Source organism: Nanorana parkeri, unplaced genomic scaffold, assembly GCF_000935625.1.
Source record: "Nanorana parkeri isolate BGI_ZX_2015 unplaced genomic scaffold, ASM93562v1 scaffold752, whole genome shotgun sequence".
Lineage (NCBI taxonomy): Eukaryota > Metazoa > Chordata > Amphibia > Anura > Dicroglossidae > Nanorana > Nanorana parkeri.
Window position 1 is genome coordinate 480,359 of NW_017307020.1, and position 18,422 is coordinate 498,780.

An 18,422-nucleotide genomic window follows, 5' to 3' on the forward strand; every position below is an offset into this window, starting at 1 on the left:
ACGGGGGTTCGGCTTCAGGACATAGGTCACTTACCTGATTGGGCAGGTCAAAAGGTTAGGTGGAGCTTAAAGGTGGCCATACACTTTACAACCATCGCAAGACCTTAGTCTTGCGATGGTTGTAAAGTACTTAAAAAAACGTACGATCTGCCCATCTTGGACAGGCAGATCGTACTTGCGATGACTGCAATGAGGGGCGGGCTTGCAAGGACGGCAAACGGGCAGTGTGCGCGTGCGCACACCAGCCCGTTCGTCAGTTGTCGAACAAGCAGGCCACTCACTCGCCGAGAATCGTACGATTCCCGGCGGTTTTTCCAGCCTGCTTGTTCGATGGAAGACGTGCGACCGTACAGTAGAAACGGTCGCACGCCTTCCATACACTGTACGATTCTCGTACGATCACGGGATTTCCTGCGATTCTCGTACGAGAATCGTACAGTGTATGGGCACCTTTAGTGGTGGTCTGAGTGGGAGGGGGTCCTCTCTTCATCAGTTGGTGACTGTCGTGCGAGGAGCTGAAATTATTTCGTACACGCCCGCTAAGGCCAATTAAAGCCATATTGTAGTGTGGTCTATTTATTACTTTCCAGGGACTGGGAAGTTGGGTGGTCTGTATATAAGGAAATGATTGAGGACATGAGGAGGGAGATGAACTGATGGTCTTGGTGGCGATGTTTTATGTGTATTGCCTGGAGACAGCAGTGTGGAGAGGGGAGAATGAAAGACAACTGCAGGATAGATATGCAAGTGTTTGTAGACCTGTGACCTGACATGAATAAACTCTGATAGGATGTGCCCTGAGGGTCAGCACAGGTTTTTATGAATGCACAACAGCTCCTACAATGGGAGAGGAGGATCCAGACAATATTGTGGGGATCACTTCTCAGCACAGAGCTTAGCCTCGCCCACAGTATATTACATTGAATTGTAGGCTTAGTACATTTGTGATTATAGGAGTACATTGCAGAATGCATCTCTGTAGCTTAGGGAAACGAAAAATGCAAAAAGGGTGTACCCCATAGTTCTCCCTTAACTGATGTGGAAATGACAATGAGGACATTTAGAGGAAGAACAAAAATAATGGAGGGGAAATCTCTGGATTGAAGCTGAATATTGCAGCAAAAGTTGGTTTTGTTATCTACAGTATCTTTCAACCCTTTCATTGCCGCTGACATATGTCATACATTAGCAGCAGCGGGGCCCTGTAAGCAGACTCCAGGCTGCTATTAGATCCATAATATCTCCTTAAAAAGGACCTGTCGTCACTAAAGTCCCCTATTTGATGGCAATAAAGTTAAATAAGGTTATAAAAGTAAAATAAAATAAATGTAAAAAAACACGTTCATTTCCCCTGCTCCCGCATACCTGCACCTACTAACACAAATATGCTTCGGGTTCACCTACGTACAAAAACAACAATAGCGTCATACATGTTGGGTATCACGTCACACGCTAGAGTGAGAGCAATAATTCCAGGGTCATTATTCACGATTAACTCTAAATTGATGACCTGTACAGGCTTTTACATCATTGGTTATTGACAATTTGGGGACCAAAGTTTTTCACCATTTCATGGGTGCAGGTGATTTTGAAGCTTGACAAATTTGTTATTTATTTATTCAGCACAACCTCATCTTTTATATGTTATCAATAAAATGGGTATTATATTGTATTTACATGCACTGAAATCAACTCAAGTGTTTTTTACTAAAACTCTGGGGTTGAGAAAAGGTAGCGCTAATATCTTGCAACATAAAAATGGATCTGGCAGTGAAAGGGTTAATAGGCTATTATTATTTTTATCTAGTTATTGATTAGCTCTGGTTCTGCTTTATAGCATATCCAAATCAATGAACAAAAATCTCATATTGTAGCTTACCAGTCCTTAGATTTGGTGGCTTCATTAGTTTGCATTTCCCCTGGTGATCCTGTCAGTGACACTTCCTGCCTTAGAGGGCCAGTGCTAATTTATTGTACTGTATCTGTGGCGGAATAGGGATGCCACCCTTCCAACAGGAAGCTTACTGTTAGGCTTTACAGAACTCCGGGCAAAACAAATCTTAACCTCTGCAGTGGGGCTACCCCCACAGTGACAGGGCTAAGTGCCCCTTTTGTCAAGTGAGTTAAACTCACCGGAACCACGATCCCGGCTGGCTGTTGGACCAGTCCCTTCAGCCTGTTTCCTCCTCCGCTCCAGCAGGCTAAAGTCCATATGAATGCACATAGCATTTTGCATGTCCACCTAGGGCAGCCCATTTATTTCAGTAGGATGCCCTGTACAGAACAAACAGCAAAGAAGCTCATGCAATTGTTTGAGCTTTGTGTGATTCTTGACCATGCATTTTGCACGTCTGTCGCGTGGTTTGCATATCTTACTTGCCACGTTTGGGGTGCCATTAACAATAAATGGCACCACAAGCACAACATAGGTTTGTCACGAAACCTCATGCAGTAAATAAGTGGAAGCATTTTCATTTTTAGGGCAATAGCTCTAGTTTCTGATACTCCCCTACCCTTTGCTTCACTGTTGTTCCTTTCACCTGCCTGAGGAAAGTGGAAAGGTCTTGTGTAAGCTCCGAATTCCTCAAGTTGAAGCTTACACGGTGATAACTCTATCCTCAACCTCATGTGATGGAGTTCGGGCCTGCAAACTGACCACTCAGACACACAACGCTGGATTGCGGGAGGAAGAGGAGCATGTCGACCTATGTATTTCCACGATCACACAGCAGGGCAAGTCACTCCCCTCCTCCAAGCCATTAGATGGACAGCTGCTGCAGACTGTGTTGTCCCTCGGGGATCTTGTACTGGAAAGGAAGTTCAGAGAAGCGGAGATGAGAGAGTTTGAGCTGTTTAGAAACATGATGACTGTAGTTGTTTGGGCAAAAATGTAAAGAAATGCTTTGCTGGGCAATGTTTATTTCTTTGATCTGGATTCATTATTAAAAAAAGATTGGGAGTTTATTACTACATTTGGAATGGTGAATGAAGTGATGCGTTATTAAATGGACCGGGAGTAAGCAACAAGAAGCCTAAAGTAAGTCTTGCACATTTTTTTTACCTCTTTATAGTCTTTTTATAGTCTTGATTTTTGGCTGATTTGTGCTTGTAAATGCGTTAAAATATTTTTTGTTTAGGCAAAGTTGCTGTTTTCTGCACTTCCTATGAGTGCTCTATGCTAACAGAGCCAAGTAACAGCTTCATCTCTCATTAGAAGTGACAGGCTTGCATTGGTGAGGAAGAGAAGATGTGTGCCAGACAAAGTTTGTTACTGAGTGTTGATTACTAAGTGCACTTGGTTTAGCTCCGGTGCCAATTAAACTGCATAGTCATATTCAAACATAACTGTAGGAAAGTGGAGACAAGATTATGGAATTGGAGTATGTTAGTATAAACGCAATCTGACTATATCTGTTTCTCTGACTGAATTTCACCTAAACTGAGCCTGATTTAAGCTTTGCCCTGCTTGGGTTCACTTTAAACTGCCCTCAAAGAAAATGGTTCCAGCACTCAGCCTTCCTTGTCAGCACATGGGACCTAATTAAAATCTGCTTCTAAAGGTGGCCATACACTTTACAACCCTCGCAAGACAAAAGCGAGGGTTGTAAAGTAATTTAAAAAAACGTACGATCTGCCCATCTTGGACCGACAGATCGCACATGCGATCATCGCAAGCCCCCCCCCCCCCACTGGGGGGTGCACTTTCGATGACTGCAATGCTGTAAAGGGCAGAGTGCGCACACCGGCCCGTTCGGCAGTTGTCGAACAGGCAGGCCACTATCGTACGATTCTCGGCGGGTTTTCCAGCCTGCTTGTTCGACGGAAGACGTGCGACCGTAAAGTAGAAACGGTCGCATGCCTTCCATACACTTTACGATTATCGTACGATCGCAGGATTTCCCGCGATTATCTTACGATAATCGTACAGTGTGTGTGCACCTTTACACTATTAGAAAAAGAGAGTCTTCAGTTGAATATGTTATCCAAATGTGTGAAAGCCACATGCCGCTTGCAGAGTGCCAAGTTACCAAGACCCGGGACAGCCAAGGCACCAAACACAACAAAGACAGAAAATGGCAAACAGCTCATCAGTGTGTAACTAGGACAGGGAGATGCACATGGGATGAGCAATTCACTTCGAGAAAAACAGAGTCTCAATGTTCTCTTGTTTATTCTGTAAATCGAAAGTAAACAGTTGTGGGAGTGGGACTCCTTCAATACAGCTGCTGCATGCAGGCAGACCTAAGAAAAAGCCAATGAGTCATTCAGATTTCTATATTCTAGAACAGAAATATTCCTTTTGGTTAGACTAACCCTTACACCCCATTCACACTGAGCGACATGGATTTTGCAGGTTTTCCGGCGAATTCGCGCCGAGCGGCTTTGAGCTACATTGCGTGATATTGAGCGACATTGCACATTTTATCGCGCTACATGGCGCGTTTTTTGGGCGGGACTTTGTCGCTGGTACATTGGGCTGTAACCAATCAACGGCGATCTTGATGTGACATCATTCTTTCCTTCCATTTTGCAGTGCAACAGTGACCCTTCTGTAGCGCAATATAAAGGAGCTGGCTACGGCTATGCTCCCTCGGTGCTCGTGCGGCTGCCGGCTGAATGTGCTTCCCCTCTCAGTGGGCCGCTCACCTTATAAATAGACCTGAATAGGTCTAGAATCACTTTAATGGGTCTCCAATCGATCTTATTCAAAGGCCATCTTTCCACAATCGTTGCACAGAAAATGACGTCAGCGTGTCATCACGACCATATCCAATAAAATATAAAAACAGCCCATAGCGTAAAACTGCAAAATTAAAAAACCTCCTTTATTTAAAAAACTACTCACATGAGAAAAGTAGACATAAAACTTCAAATAAAATGCATGCCCATCAACTCTCTCTCCGTGTCACCGTGTTCTCTGGTTGCAAAGACAGATCAAACAGGAGCTGTGCTGCCGACCATGCTATCTCCAATCCACGTCTGCGAGACTCCGCCCTACACGTTACCTCACAATTGACTTAATCTGGGGCTTGCAAGCAAGCATGGTCGGCAAGCAAGCCCCAGATGATCAATTGAAAAAAAAGAAAAGCACAACCAGTGTGTAGCATTACAAATCAGGAAGTCTGCATATGTGAAGAGCAATATATGGCCATTTACATATACAGTTACAAACTATACACAAAATTATCTTTACTATGTATACTGTGTGGGTATAGCAGGCAGGTTTCCTCTCTACCAGGTGGTGAACTTATCTAAGTCACCTCACAAAACAAAAGTACTATCAGCAACCTTTTACTTACAAACATCCACCTTTTCGCACTCTCACAATGCTGTCTAAAGGTGCCCATACACTGCTCGATTCTCGTACGAGAATCGCGGGAAATCCCGCGATCGTACGAGAATCGAGCAGTGTGAACAAAGACGTCTTTTGTCTAAGGAGCACGCTAGAAAACCACCAGAAAATCGTACGATTTTCGGGTGTTTTGAACGGTGCTCGGGAGACAAATGCCGAACGGGCCCGTGTGCGCACGCTCGCACTGCCCGTTCAGCATTGCGGTCATCGGAAGCCCGCCCCTCAGGGGGGCGGGCTTGCGATGATCGAGAGTACGATCTGCCTGTCCAAGATGGGCAGATCGTACGTTTTTTTAATCAATTTACAACCATTGCAAGACTAAGGTCTTGCCATGGTTGTACAGTGTATGGCCACCTTTAAGGTCCCAGGCCAGAGCAACATCATGCTTCAGCCTTCCCCTTTTATCTCACCTGGATATTATTAAGCAATTAACAATCCAGGTGAGAGACACAAAACCCGAGCTGGATTACTCAGTCCCAACGTCAGCCCGAAAACCCGGTCTGGGTTCCGCTAGTCCTGTACATAGGACAGAAAGCAAGGGGGAAATATATCGCCCCTTGATGACTTTCCCTTTCCTTATGCCACAATACCTATAACAATTTGGACCATATATTCTTTTTTTTTACAATATAGGCGGTCAGCTGACTGATCTCCCTGACCCATTGGACGGGGATAGCAGTTGTGGCTTGTGGGGCTCCTTTTCCATCTGTTTTGTGTATACACCACGTTGTGTTGTCAGGCTAGTATCTCCATATCCCTGTGAGAATGTAGCATGCTTAATAGTACAGCATCATTTTACTTTGTTCCTGAGCTGACCTGTTGATAACCGGTATCACTTTTCAGATGGCGTGTTGGTGGTTTGACAAGACCTGTAATGTTTAGACTTTGCTGTTGACAGATTAGAAGGAAATTGTATTTGATTCCCGGCTGTGCTTCCAGGACTTCTCTAGTCAAAATACAGGATTGAAGAATGACTGGTTTGCCTGCTTTCTGTATTATGCCATAAAAAGGTCTTACATTTCAGAATCTCACGATTTCTATCTTTTATTCTACCGAGGAGCAGCATACTCTGATCTTTGTGTTCTGAAGAGGAAGTTTGAGATGATCCAAAACAACTTCTGTTACCAAAGACTGATTGTCAGCTATATTTATAGAAGACAACACACAGTGCAGAAAGTCCCTAATAAACCGATCATTATACTGTGTTCTAATGAGTAAAGATATCGGTCCCTATAAATTACTGCTTTAATTGGCTAAACTTTGCACCGGCTTATTAACATGATCCCGAACTGTAGTTACCCACTTGAAGACCAGGTGTTTAGACCCCCTTCCTGGCCAAGCCATTTTTCAGTACTTAGCGCTGCGGTACGCTGGGCATGGCTGACGGACGTCTGAAGACGCCCGCTCAGATCTAGAGAGCTCCCGGCCGGCTGTTTTTTTACAACGGCCGGCCGGGAGGTAGTTAAAGCTGAACTCTGAGAGAAGAAAATATTGTCAAAATACAAGTCATGTGTATCTTGACTTAAATCTCAATGTCCTTTGTGTATTTCTTCCAGATCTGTGCAGTAATCCAGCTGAAACGTTGCTTCTGTGCAGCAGCTTCCTGTAACAAAGATCAGTCACTGCTGCTGCAGAGGTGCTTAAACTGTCCAATGGTGCTGCCTGGCAATGGCAAAATGGATCTAAATGGGACTAAGTGCTATATGCACTTGGCCAATAGCAGATAAAATAAAAAGAAAACACCTGAGGCTCAGAGGACAGAGGACAGCCCTCTGACATAGTCAGTGGATATTTTTTTGCACATAATGAACAAATGTAACAAAAATGCTTTCAGTGATATATTTAACAGACTAAACCGTATAGTTTTAGAGGAGAAGCTCATGGCTGGGTTTACATAAACTTTAAATTGTGTTAATAAAGCAGGCCAACGTGAACCTTTAGAGATCTTTCACAGCATAGCAGGATTTGAAATCCAAGATGCTTGATTATTCAATTACATGGATTTAATTGCTACCACACTAACGAGTAAGTAAGGTTGTTGGTCATATTGAGGGGGGCAGTAGTGAGATATAGGAGTCATGTGAGTGGACTGAGCAAAATAATTGCACTCAGCACTTAACATTGTAGAATTAAGGACACAGCTTTTATTAAAGTGTATGTCCAGCAAATTATGGTCACAGCTTTTATTAAAGTGTATGTCCAGCCAAAATGTTTTTCTTAGTTCTAGATAAAATGGGGATTGGATAGAATACCTGTTAGGTTCTAATTGCTATCTCAAGGTATATATACCCTAATGTCCTGTCCTGCTGACAATGTCTTACCAGACAGGATGTAAAGGTAACTCTCCAACAGACAGAAATAAAAATGCTGTTCTTCTTAGAGTAGGGAAGGCTAAAACTGTCTGATTTGTAGTTGTATCTGTGTCTCTTATGCAGATTTGTCCTCACTTCCTATGTGTTGAAATGGTTCTCAGCAGCACTAGAAGTGAGGGTATGAACCTCGGATAGCATATTTATCCCTTCAACATTCATGACATTAAAGAGCAACTCCAGTCGCTACCCCCGCACTATGAGGGTTAGCAGCTCATTATGGTCTAGGGGTGGCATTCAGAAGATATACTCACCTGATCCTTGGTCCTGCGGTAGTGAGCACTCACCTCCCTGCCCCTCCACTGCAGCTGTGGGATGGCCCCTGGCGTTCTTACATCTGATGCAGGTGAATGGACCTGCATTAGAGGTGATGATGTCAGCATGGCTTAGACTACCGAAGCCCATGGGAGAAGAGGCTATGGCGACTGGTCTAGCAGCCAGGTAAGATTGAGGATCATGTAAGTATATTTCTTTTTTACTTAAGCCACTAGACCAAAATGAGCAGTTAACCCTTACAATGTGGGGGTGGCCCCCCTGCAAGGGTTAGTTTACATTCCTGGAGTTCCACTTTAAATAACATTACCAAATATTTAAATAACTACAGTGTTGCAACAGTTGACCAGATTTTCAACAGTTCCCCTTTTTAGCAGAGTGTATTGATGTGTTGAAGACCTGTACCAGGCACTAGCCTCAAATAAATATCTCAGTAGTAGTTTGTCTCATTCTACTGGACTTCTTCTGTAATACTGAAGATGTGTCGCTGCTTTATCCAAGTACCTTCTGCAGTGGTTCAAATATCAATTACATTACACATTCAATAGTCCATTACGCAGCACCATTTAACCTGAATGAATTTTTTGGTCTGTTAAATATACTGTTGGAAGCAGTTTGTTGTTGTTGACAGAAAGTCAGAGTTTTCCTGCGCTCTCTCCACACTTCCTGTGTTATCTCAAAGAGCCCTGATTGGCCTTTATGTAGAAGAGATGCGAGAGTGGGAGGGGTTGAGCATTTACAAAAAGACACTGGGAGGACTTACACCACTTAGTCAAAAAAATGCTGTGTGTTGCCAGCCCACAATAGGACCTAAAGAAGAAGTTTCACCATTCCCAAATTTATTTCACGTTGTCTCGGAGGGAACAAAGTGCATGTAGCACTTTGTCCTATTTCAATAGGTGCAGTGGTTCAAGAGCTAGTGTGGTTGACAGCACTCCCCCCTCCCTCCACTCACCAATGTCTGACAACCCTGCTTGGATAACAAACACTTTTCTGAGACCAGCGCTGTACCAACCCAAGCAGAAGTAGGGGGTGTGTCAAGAGTACCTGTCTGGAAAACATCCACAGGCAGTTGGGACGGAAGCAAGTGAGCTCTCCCTAAGTTCAGCAGTAGCAATGTGCACTCAATTGTTATTTAGAGGAGGGGGCATGCCAGTGCTTGTCTCCATTTCCCACTGAGACAAAAATGCAGCACAGGGCTGTATGATATCCACAATGTAATCCACAGACATGTTTTATTTGTATGGGGGCATGTTTTTTTGTGATGGCTGTTGCAATCCTGAAACAACGTGCTCGCAGGAGAAGTTGTTTTTGGGTGCACCCACTCTTGGAGCTAAGAGAATCAAAGGGTCAATTTTCCGTAATATATAAAAAGTATTTTACTCACCACAGTGCTGCTTTTGTTCCCTTCTCATCCAATGAAAGTCAGGAAAAAACTTTGCCGCAATGGACCGCTATTTCTCTATCCTGCACGCATTGTTTTTATAATCAGGGTGCCAGGGGTCATACAATTCGGGTGACTCCTCCACATACCCCACAATTTGGTCGATGTCAATATCAATTTTCTGCACTATGCTATCCACATTGCTCACACCAAGTCTCCTTCCCAACTCACAAGAAGTCCAAGGTTAATGAGATAATCAAATCTGCTCCCAAGCCTCTTTTTATTTTTTTCCACTCCGGTGGGGTTCAGTGCGTTCCATTGCATTTTTGACACTTTCCGGTGTGTTCCAGTTTGTTCCGGTGCAGAAAAAATGTGGCATGCAGTATTTTTTTTCCTGCAACGGAACTGCACTGGTGTGAACAGAGCCCAGAAATCACATAGAAATACATTGGGATGTGTCTTGGCTGCAGGAAAAAAACGTAACAGTCCGGATCTGAACCCAGGGGTGGGAGGAAGGGACTAACTTTCCATCTGAACAATGGACGACCTCCATAACATTCTGTAACATTCTTTCTCCATATGCTCCTAAGCCCCACTACTTTCTTTTAAACTGACCAACCTGTTTGGTGCAACGCCAACCCTACCTTGTTTCTTCAACCAGCCTACACCAGCTATGTTCCCCTTTTCCTTACCTTGCAGTTTGGGGTATTCTGAAGGGGTGTGCCTGAGCTCCGACCATTGGAACTTTGTAAAGTACTTTTACTTACCTGATCCCCACTGCCCCCGGCAGTTGGCACTTAACTCGTCTCCTCTACAATTGTAAACTGTCCCTTGGTGTCCTTATCTATAATGCAGGTCTCCCTGCATTGCACGTGATGATGTCAGTAGGTCTCCGACCACTGGAGGGGAGCAGGAAAAAGGCTGTGGGTGCTGGTCTTTGAGCCAGTGGAAGTAGGGATCAGGTAAGTAAAAGTCCTTTACACAGGTACCCTAGACATTAACGAGCAATTACGTTTCACACTGCAAGGGTAGTTTATATTTTTCCTGGGGATTTTCCTGAGATTGAAGGACTCGCATTGCTCTCTGGAAGCTATCCTAGGGCTAGAGAATATGGCCATTAGGACCAGATGAATTTCTGAGAAGGCATGCTTTTAGACACAGCATCTTAATGTTATATTGGATTTGACCTACAGTATATAAGCAGTAGTTTCTTGAATGCTAGGTTCTTTTTTTGCTAGGTTAATACTGCAGTTGTGGTTACGTGATTTGTGCAAAAAAAATAAAATATCTTGCTAGAACCTGCTTTCTTTACACAGAACCTCCTTTCACATAAAATTCATGATTTTGTTGTCGTATTTAAAACTCACCAAGTGCCTCCGTCAACAAACAACTTTTAATAGGTAGGGCAGCGAAAACATTGGAATGCCATATTTTACTTCCGCTTTATGAGGTTGATAATTGAAATGGCTTTTATGTCTGTGAGATCATTATATTCTGATTATGTGTCAATGTAACTTAATGGAGGAGAAAAGGTTATTGTCTACACTAGCTGGATGTTTGGAATATTCAATGTGAATGCTGATTTCTTTACCTGTTAGTTGCATTAGTTCAGATACACTAATACACCCATTATGCGTAAAGCTAAAGTATAATGTACACAGTATGCAGTATAATACCTTCCCCTGTTCCCCCTCATCACCATGCATTTACAAATTTAAAATTAAATCATTTTGCTTTTAAGAAAGACATATTTTTGAATTTCTTTTAAGAGCGTTATATGAAAGAACACATCCCCAGGATCCATTTAGAATAGTGTGCCTGCTTCTACCTGCTGGCTGGTGCTGCAGATGTTAGCTATGCAATCTGCTTATTGGTGGACTGGTTGCAGGCACACCCAATGGGCGATGGGCATGTTTTCACTCAGGAACAAGATAATTGATGGCAGGCAAAGCTAACAGAGGCAGGCAATGGCAGTACGAAGCAGAGCAGAATGGGAGAGGGTTGATGATAATTGAAGTAATTTAGATAGAAAATAAAGGTGGGCTCAAGATGGTTGCTTCAGCTTTAAAGGGTTATGTTGTGACGATGCAAGTTTGCATGAAGTTGAAAGTATTCTGTTTCAACAAAGGAGTGGACTTGCTGCAAGTGTAGGAAAATTAGCTAAGGCTGGAGTTCCCTTCAAACATATATATAAACCCTAACTGGACAACATGCAGTTTGAGAAAGCACTGTGTATTATATACAATTGAATTAGTTTTTTTTCTTCTTTTTGTTGAATAAAATACTGTTTTGATCCATTGTTTCATCTCCGTGATGCTGATCTCCTCTAGTCCCTTTCAGTTAGTCAGTCAGCCAGTCAGAGTTAAACTGACATGGGGGACAGTTGAGTTGGAATGACATAGGTGGAAAGTAGAGTTGGACTGACATAGGGGGAAAGTAGAGTTGGACTGACATAGGGGGAAAGTAGAGTTGGACTGACATAGGGGGAAAGTAGAGTTGGACTGACATAGGGGGAAAGTAGAGTTGGACTGACATAGGGGGAAAGTAGAGTTGGACTGACATAGGGGGAAAGTAGAGTTGGACTGACATAGGGGGAAAGTAGAGTTGGACTGACATAGGGGGAAAGTAGAGTTGGACTGACATAGGGGGAAAGTAGAGTTGGACTGACATAGGGGGAAAGTAGAGTTGGACTGACATAGGGGGAAAGTAGAGTTGGACTGACATAGGGGGAAAGTAGAGTTGGACTGACATAGGGGGAAAGTAGAGTTGGACTGACATGGGGGGACAGTAGAGCTGAATTGACATGGGGGACAGTAGAATTGAACTGACATGGGGGGAAAGTAGAATTGAACTGACATGGGGGGACAGTAGAGTTGGACTGACATGTGGGGCAGTACAATTTAACTGACATGGAGGGACGGTAGAGTTGAACTGACTTGGGTGGATGGTAGAGTTGAACTGACATGGGGGGACAGTAGAGTTGGACTGACATGGGGGGACAGAAGAGTTGGACTGACATAGGGGGACAGTAGAGCTGTACTGGCATCTGTAATGCTGCATCACTATCACATATGATTGCAATAATAAATGATAGTTAGGAAAACTAGTTTTCAAATATGGATAATTTGCATTTTCAAATATTATGATTTATTATTTTTGCCTAAATCATTTTTTTTTAGCTGAACATTCAATGGACAAAAATTTGTTCCATTTTATGTTCATCTTAATGTTTTGGTCTTTTCAACTACCAAAAGAGTCTAAAGCATTTTTGTTTTTGTTTTGGATAGAGTAGAGAAGTGTTAAAACCCTTTTCAGTTAATGTTGTCTTGACTTCTTGTCTGGGAGAAGCAAGAAGAAATGAGAACAAACCTCTCAAAATCTAATCATATGGGCAGGAATTGGCACCTCTGCAGCAATTTGTATACATAGAATGTATGATAATCCATCCGTTCCTATGGCCAAAAAAGTTAAATTTAAAATTTGTGTCAGTTTTTACTGAAAAATAAGTGTTTGGTTGCCGTTTGTGTCCTTAGTAGAGGGATTTCCCTTTACATTAAAGTAGCTCCTAATAATTTCTTTAGTGCAAAAATATTCAAATGATTCCTTTTATGGCCCACATTTCTCACTATATAGACAGAAATTGCTTCTGTAAAATTATCCAGGGTTCAATAATGTAACATGTAATGTAATTTAAAAAATATTTTAGGAAATATAGTATATATTTTATACATGTACATTATATTTCACATATTATGTGGATGCTATATAGTAATATTCTGATTTCCCCTTTTGTTTTACAGTGTTGCATATTCAGTACATGTCTCTGAGGATTATCCAGGTACAGTAGCCTTTATTTTCAATGTTCAATGTTTTACATCAGACATGTCTAAGTGCTGCTTGCGGACTGCAACAAAATTTCTGTGTGGCCCACAGTGTACCATTTCATCCACCGACCACCTTCAGGGGAGATACCCCTTAGGTTCAGTTAAGGTGTCTCACTGCCTGTACACCATCTCAGGGGACATGTCTCACTTAAAAGTGGTGAATGGGCAGGGGAACACTTAGGGTTCTATTCACTAAGCTGCCGTAGGCAGCCGAGTGACTAACCGACTCGAAGTGTAGTGAGCCAAACGCTGTTCGGCTATTCACTTCAGGCTGGTTTGGCTGATTCCAGCCGTATATCGGCTGAAATCAGCCATACTTCGGCTGGCTTCAGGTCGGCCGAACATGCTCGGCATGTTCGGCCGACCCGAAGTGCATAAGGAATTCGACTCAGCCGATCCAACATCTGGATCGGCTGAGCCGAACCTCCGGCAGGCTACTCGCTGCTGTTGGACCTATTCTCATAGATGCCGAAAATCAGTGAGTGAATAGCCGAATGCCGCCGAGCGATATTCGGCTCGGTTGTTCTGTTTGGTACCTCTGTGGTACCGAGCAGAATATAAAAACAGTTTAAAAAGTAGTAACAAATAAAATAGAAAACGATTGGGCGGAGCTAGCACTGACAGCTAGCTCCACCCAACTGTTTTCTACTGGCTGGGCTGTTCTGCTGCTGTCAGAATTTAAAAAAAACATAGGAATGCATAACTAGATTCCTATTGGCTATTTCACTTTGCAATAGCCAATAGCAAACTAGCTATTGCACCCGCCCTCTGCTGCTGTCAATCAATAGAGGGGACCTGATGGAGAACTTCAGGTCCCCTCTTCTGATTGATAGTAGCAGTGGGCAGGTGCAATAGCTAGTTTGCTATTGCAAATTGAAATAGCCAATAGGAATCTAGCTTTGCATTCCTATTGTGATTTTTTTTTTTATTCTGACGGCAGGCAACGGCTCTGATGTCAGAGGAAAAAAAAAAAAAACAGAGCAGGGAAAGGTTTACTCTGCTCGATCTGGGAGAAAGTGTTTCTCTCCTGGGCGGCCGGGAGTCGCTATGTAATAGCGGGAGACTCCCGGAGCACCCTGGAGAGTTGGGCTGTCTGGAGATCAGTGTCCTTGGTTACCTGGTAACCAGGGACGCTGATCTGTCTGTGCAGGTGGCCAGAGTGAGCCGTGAGATGATGGCTAGCTCCGCCCAGCAGTCAGTAGCAGGCTGTCGGCCGGCCGTTCCGCCAGCTTTCACCTCAGCTCAGTCGAGCCGAAGCATATGCCTTCGGCTCGACTGAGCCGCTCGGCCGACTTCGGGAGCTGTACGGCTATAGGGAATAGCCCGTACAGCAGCCCTTCGGTTCTACTGAACTGAAGGGGTCCTGGGGCCGAAGCTAGCCGAAGGATCAGCCGAAGCTACAACTAGATCCTTCGGCAGCTTAGTGAATAGACCCCTTAGTGTCTAAGCTTAAGAAGCATCTCCCTTAAAGGTGAGGGGTGGATAGGGGAACACGTAGAATCTAAGCCTAAGAGGTGTCTCCCTTGAGGGTGGTGGGTGGGAAGGGGGGAGCACTTAGGGCCTGTTTACAGATATGCTGATGACCTCTGGTTTACCGCACTAGATCAACAGGTCATCGCAAGGACACATAGAAAACAATTGTTTTCTGTGTGTCCCATTCAAATCACAACACGGTGGGCGGTGCACTGTGAGTGCAAACATGCTTCATTCTATCGCAGCACACTGCCATCCAGTGACCTTGCTTTAGTATGCACATTGTACACTCCACAAAAAGTCAAAAAAGTGCACATTGACAGCTCCATCTGGGTGTGATACAACGTACAACACCAGAACTGCCACAATGCACTAACCCGCCCACTAAAACAGAGCATTTTAGTGGATGGGCTAATGTGAAAAGGCCCTGGGAGTCTAAGCCTGAGGCATCTGCCTCTTAGGCTTGGCGTTCAATGTGGGGAATGAGCAGTGAGAAGCTTAGAGTCGAGCTGGGTATAAACTATTAAAGGGGAGGGCTTCTGATGATTGCAGTGCTGAGCGGGCAGTGTGCGCTTGCGCACACTGGCCCATGCGGCATTCGTCTTCCGAGCACGCCACCAACCCGCCTAAATTTCTTTTTTCCAGCGTGCTCGGAAGACAAAAGTCATGCGACCGTACAGTAGAAGCGGTCGCACGCTGCCCACACACCTGCCGATTATCGTACGATCGCGGGATCACCCGCCATTATCATACGATAATCGGGAGGTGTATGGGCACCTTAAGAGGCATCTCCTATGAAGGTGGTGATATCAATTAGTGGACGAGAGTAGTAAATTACTATGTTGCATCCCACAGTCAAAGGCATGACTGCCTTTGCGGCCCACCCTTAGGCTTACGTTTGACATGTCTGATTTATATGGTACTTTTTACAGATTTTGATCATCTGTTCTGCCAGCCTTCGGGGCATAATGATATTACTCAATAAATTATATACAATGCTCAAACATTGTGCCAATGCAAGTATGGCTCTTAGAAAAGATACAGCAATAAGAAAATTGTAATTAAATAACAAAACAGTATTTCTTTAAGTGAAGCACTATATATAGATAATGCAGGAAAAAAACAGAATATGTAAGATGTGATTTATCACACAAGGTAACAACAGAATCATACTGCATGTATGTTTGGTGCAAACCAGCCTCTCTTTCTTTCAGGAAAGGATTTCAGAAAGATTTTTGTGTGTTTTTGTCCCACACATCTACACTGTCCGTCAGGCCACTGTCATAGTTTTGCATAGGTCCGGAGCATATTTATCCTGTAACTTTGCAACAATGTTTATGAAATGGGGGTATCATTTAAATTTCAACTACATTTAAGCAAAAGAGGCAGAATGTATGAATCAGACTGCGATCTTATAGAAAATCTGTCTCCGAAGATGCATCACTGCACCCGTTTTGCGGTGCCTTGCTGTGCCGCAAACTTGATAAATGTCTCCCATAATGTATAAACTATTGAGCTCTGTGTAGTGCATTCATGAACTGGAAAGAAAGCTTAATCAATAGATGACTTCCTGGAATAGTTAGTGTATAGATAAATAACAGGCTGACAAAGCAGAGACATACGTATTGCTGGTGCTCACTAGATGGACTGTATAATGATAGAAAAACATTTTTTTTTCAAAATTGGTCTTGAAGTAGAACTCTGAAATTTAAAACAACTTAGCCTTGAAATTGGTCTACCCGGTTTGACAAAATCAATTTCTCAACTTTTGTGGAAGGAGCCTGGTGGGAAATTGGCAGCCCAACCGTGACTACAGCCAGTCAGATGCAGCCACTGTTTGGGTATTCTGACAGTCAAGGAAAAGAGTTGCTCATCCATGCGGTTTAGCATGGATGGGAGAATCGTAAAATGTATGGCCAGCTTAAAGCCGACCTTTACCCATATATTTAAAATAGCAACAAACACACCTTTAGAAATGTTTAGTAATGACAATCTACAAACACATACTTCTATTTGCCTGCTTTTTATACTTTGCTTACCTTTTTTCTCTTTTCTTCCCCAGTCTTCTGACCGTGGCCATTTTAACTAAGGGCAGGTTTTTAGATTTACCTTTACTTCCTGGAACTCTGGCACATGTGACTAGACATGTGACTATGACATGTGACCATGCACATCACCTCAGGGGAGGAAAATGCCTTTCCCTGAGATCTCATGAGATTACAGGTGAGATTTCCCAGCAATGCTCTAATGATGTAACCTTCCCAGGATGCAACACTTGGGCACATTACATCATTAGTGCCAAAGAGGACCAGGGAGTAGATGAACTCTATTTGTAAGTGAATGAAAAACATGTTCGTTTAAGTAATGAATGTAAGAGGATTTTATATCAGCATGCAAAGCTGCATGCTGATTGTGATTATTAGTGAAAGGATGTACAGGTCCACTTTAAGCAGTGGTTGCTTCCATGAGTCCTTCATGACAGTTTACCTATATGAGGACGCTGCTTTATCAATTTATGCAACGATCTTCAGCATGTGTCTGTTTCTAGCTCACACCTGTAAAACGTATTTAAAGTGGCAGCATTGGCTTTAAATTCCGGTATACCTAAATGTCATTTTTATTGCTGCAGATAATACATATGTATCAAGCTCAGAAAATGATGAAGATGTGTTAGTTACAACAGAACCCATCCCCATCATCTTCCACAGGATTACAGGTAACACATCAGTATTTGATGGCAATATAATGCTTTGACAGCTGTTTGCATTGTTTTACACTGTGCTCTGAACGGGCTATAGATTAGAGCTGTGATGGATTTGTATGGTGGGAGATTTGCATGGTGGCTGTCAGGTTACTGGCAAAGGTATCAGGTTGACTGACATTTTAACCTCTTGCCGTCCGCCCATAGTAGAAAAACGGACGGACGGCACTGCTGCATCTGCGGGTTGCCGTCTCCAGACGGCAATTTTTTTTTGACAATAATGACAACATACTGACTGCTTTAATAACACAGTGGAATTACCTTTGGATCATTGAACTGTATGAGTTATTTTGGAAAGATGCTGTTACTTTGCCTTAAAGAGGAACTTTACCCATATCTTCAAAATTACAACAAAGTCACCTTAAGAAATGTTTAGTGATGACAATCTACCAACAGATACTTCTAGATAATTGCCGGCTTTTTATTTTTTGTAAACCTTTTTTTCTTTTCTTCCACAGTCTCCTGACAGTGGTCATGTTTACTAAGGGTGGGTTACTAGACCTCTCTTTTCTTCCTGGAATTCTGGCACATGTGACTAGGACTTGTGACAATGTACATCATCTCAGGGGAGGAAAATGCCCTTCCCTGAGATCTCATGAGGTTACAGATGTGATTTCCTAGCAATCATCTGCTGATATAACCTTGCCAGGATGCAACGCTTTGGCACAATTACATCATTAGTGCCAAAGTGGAACAGGAAGTGGAAAAAAGAAATTGTAAGTACAATAAAAATATCTTTGTTTAGATAATGAATGTAATATAATTTCATATCAGCATGCAGAGCTGCATGCTGATGTGATCTTTGGTCAAAGGAGGGAAAGGTCAACTTTAAGTGGGCAAAGTGACAGTGTCTGCAGATAGTCCCCCTCCCACACATGGATACTTTCCCAGCCACACTTCCTTTGCCGCCTCCCTGTTGTCTAAA

The 18,422-nt window shown here is 43.2% G+C and overlaps 1 protein-coding gene and 1 long non-coding RNA gene across 3 annotated transcripts in view; one reads left to right on the plus strand and one right to left on the minus strand.

The window, feature by feature from the left end:
- The window catches only part of PARP8 (poly(ADP-ribose) polymerase family member 8), a 179,014-nt gene that overhangs the window by 70,505 nt on the left and 90,087 nt on the right, over positions 1-18,422 (plus strand). For both annotated transcript variants that reach the window (XM_018564454.1, XM_018564455.1), the window contains exons 3-4: positions 13,180-13,217; positions 17,366-17,452. In XM_018564454.1, the coding sequence (XP_018419956.1) occupies positions 13,180-13,217; positions 17,366-17,452 (125 nt within the window). The remainder of the gene's footprint in view (positions 1-13,179; positions 13,218-17,365; positions 17,453-18,422) is intronic.
- On the minus strand, positions 721-18,355 carry LOC108793499. Its single transcript, XR_001941646.1, has 3 exons — positions 18,344-18,355; positions 17,954-17,959; positions 721-797 (listed from the first exon to the last, which is right to left on the minus strand). It is a non-coding gene; the product is annotated as an uncharacterized LOC108793499 (long non-coding RNA).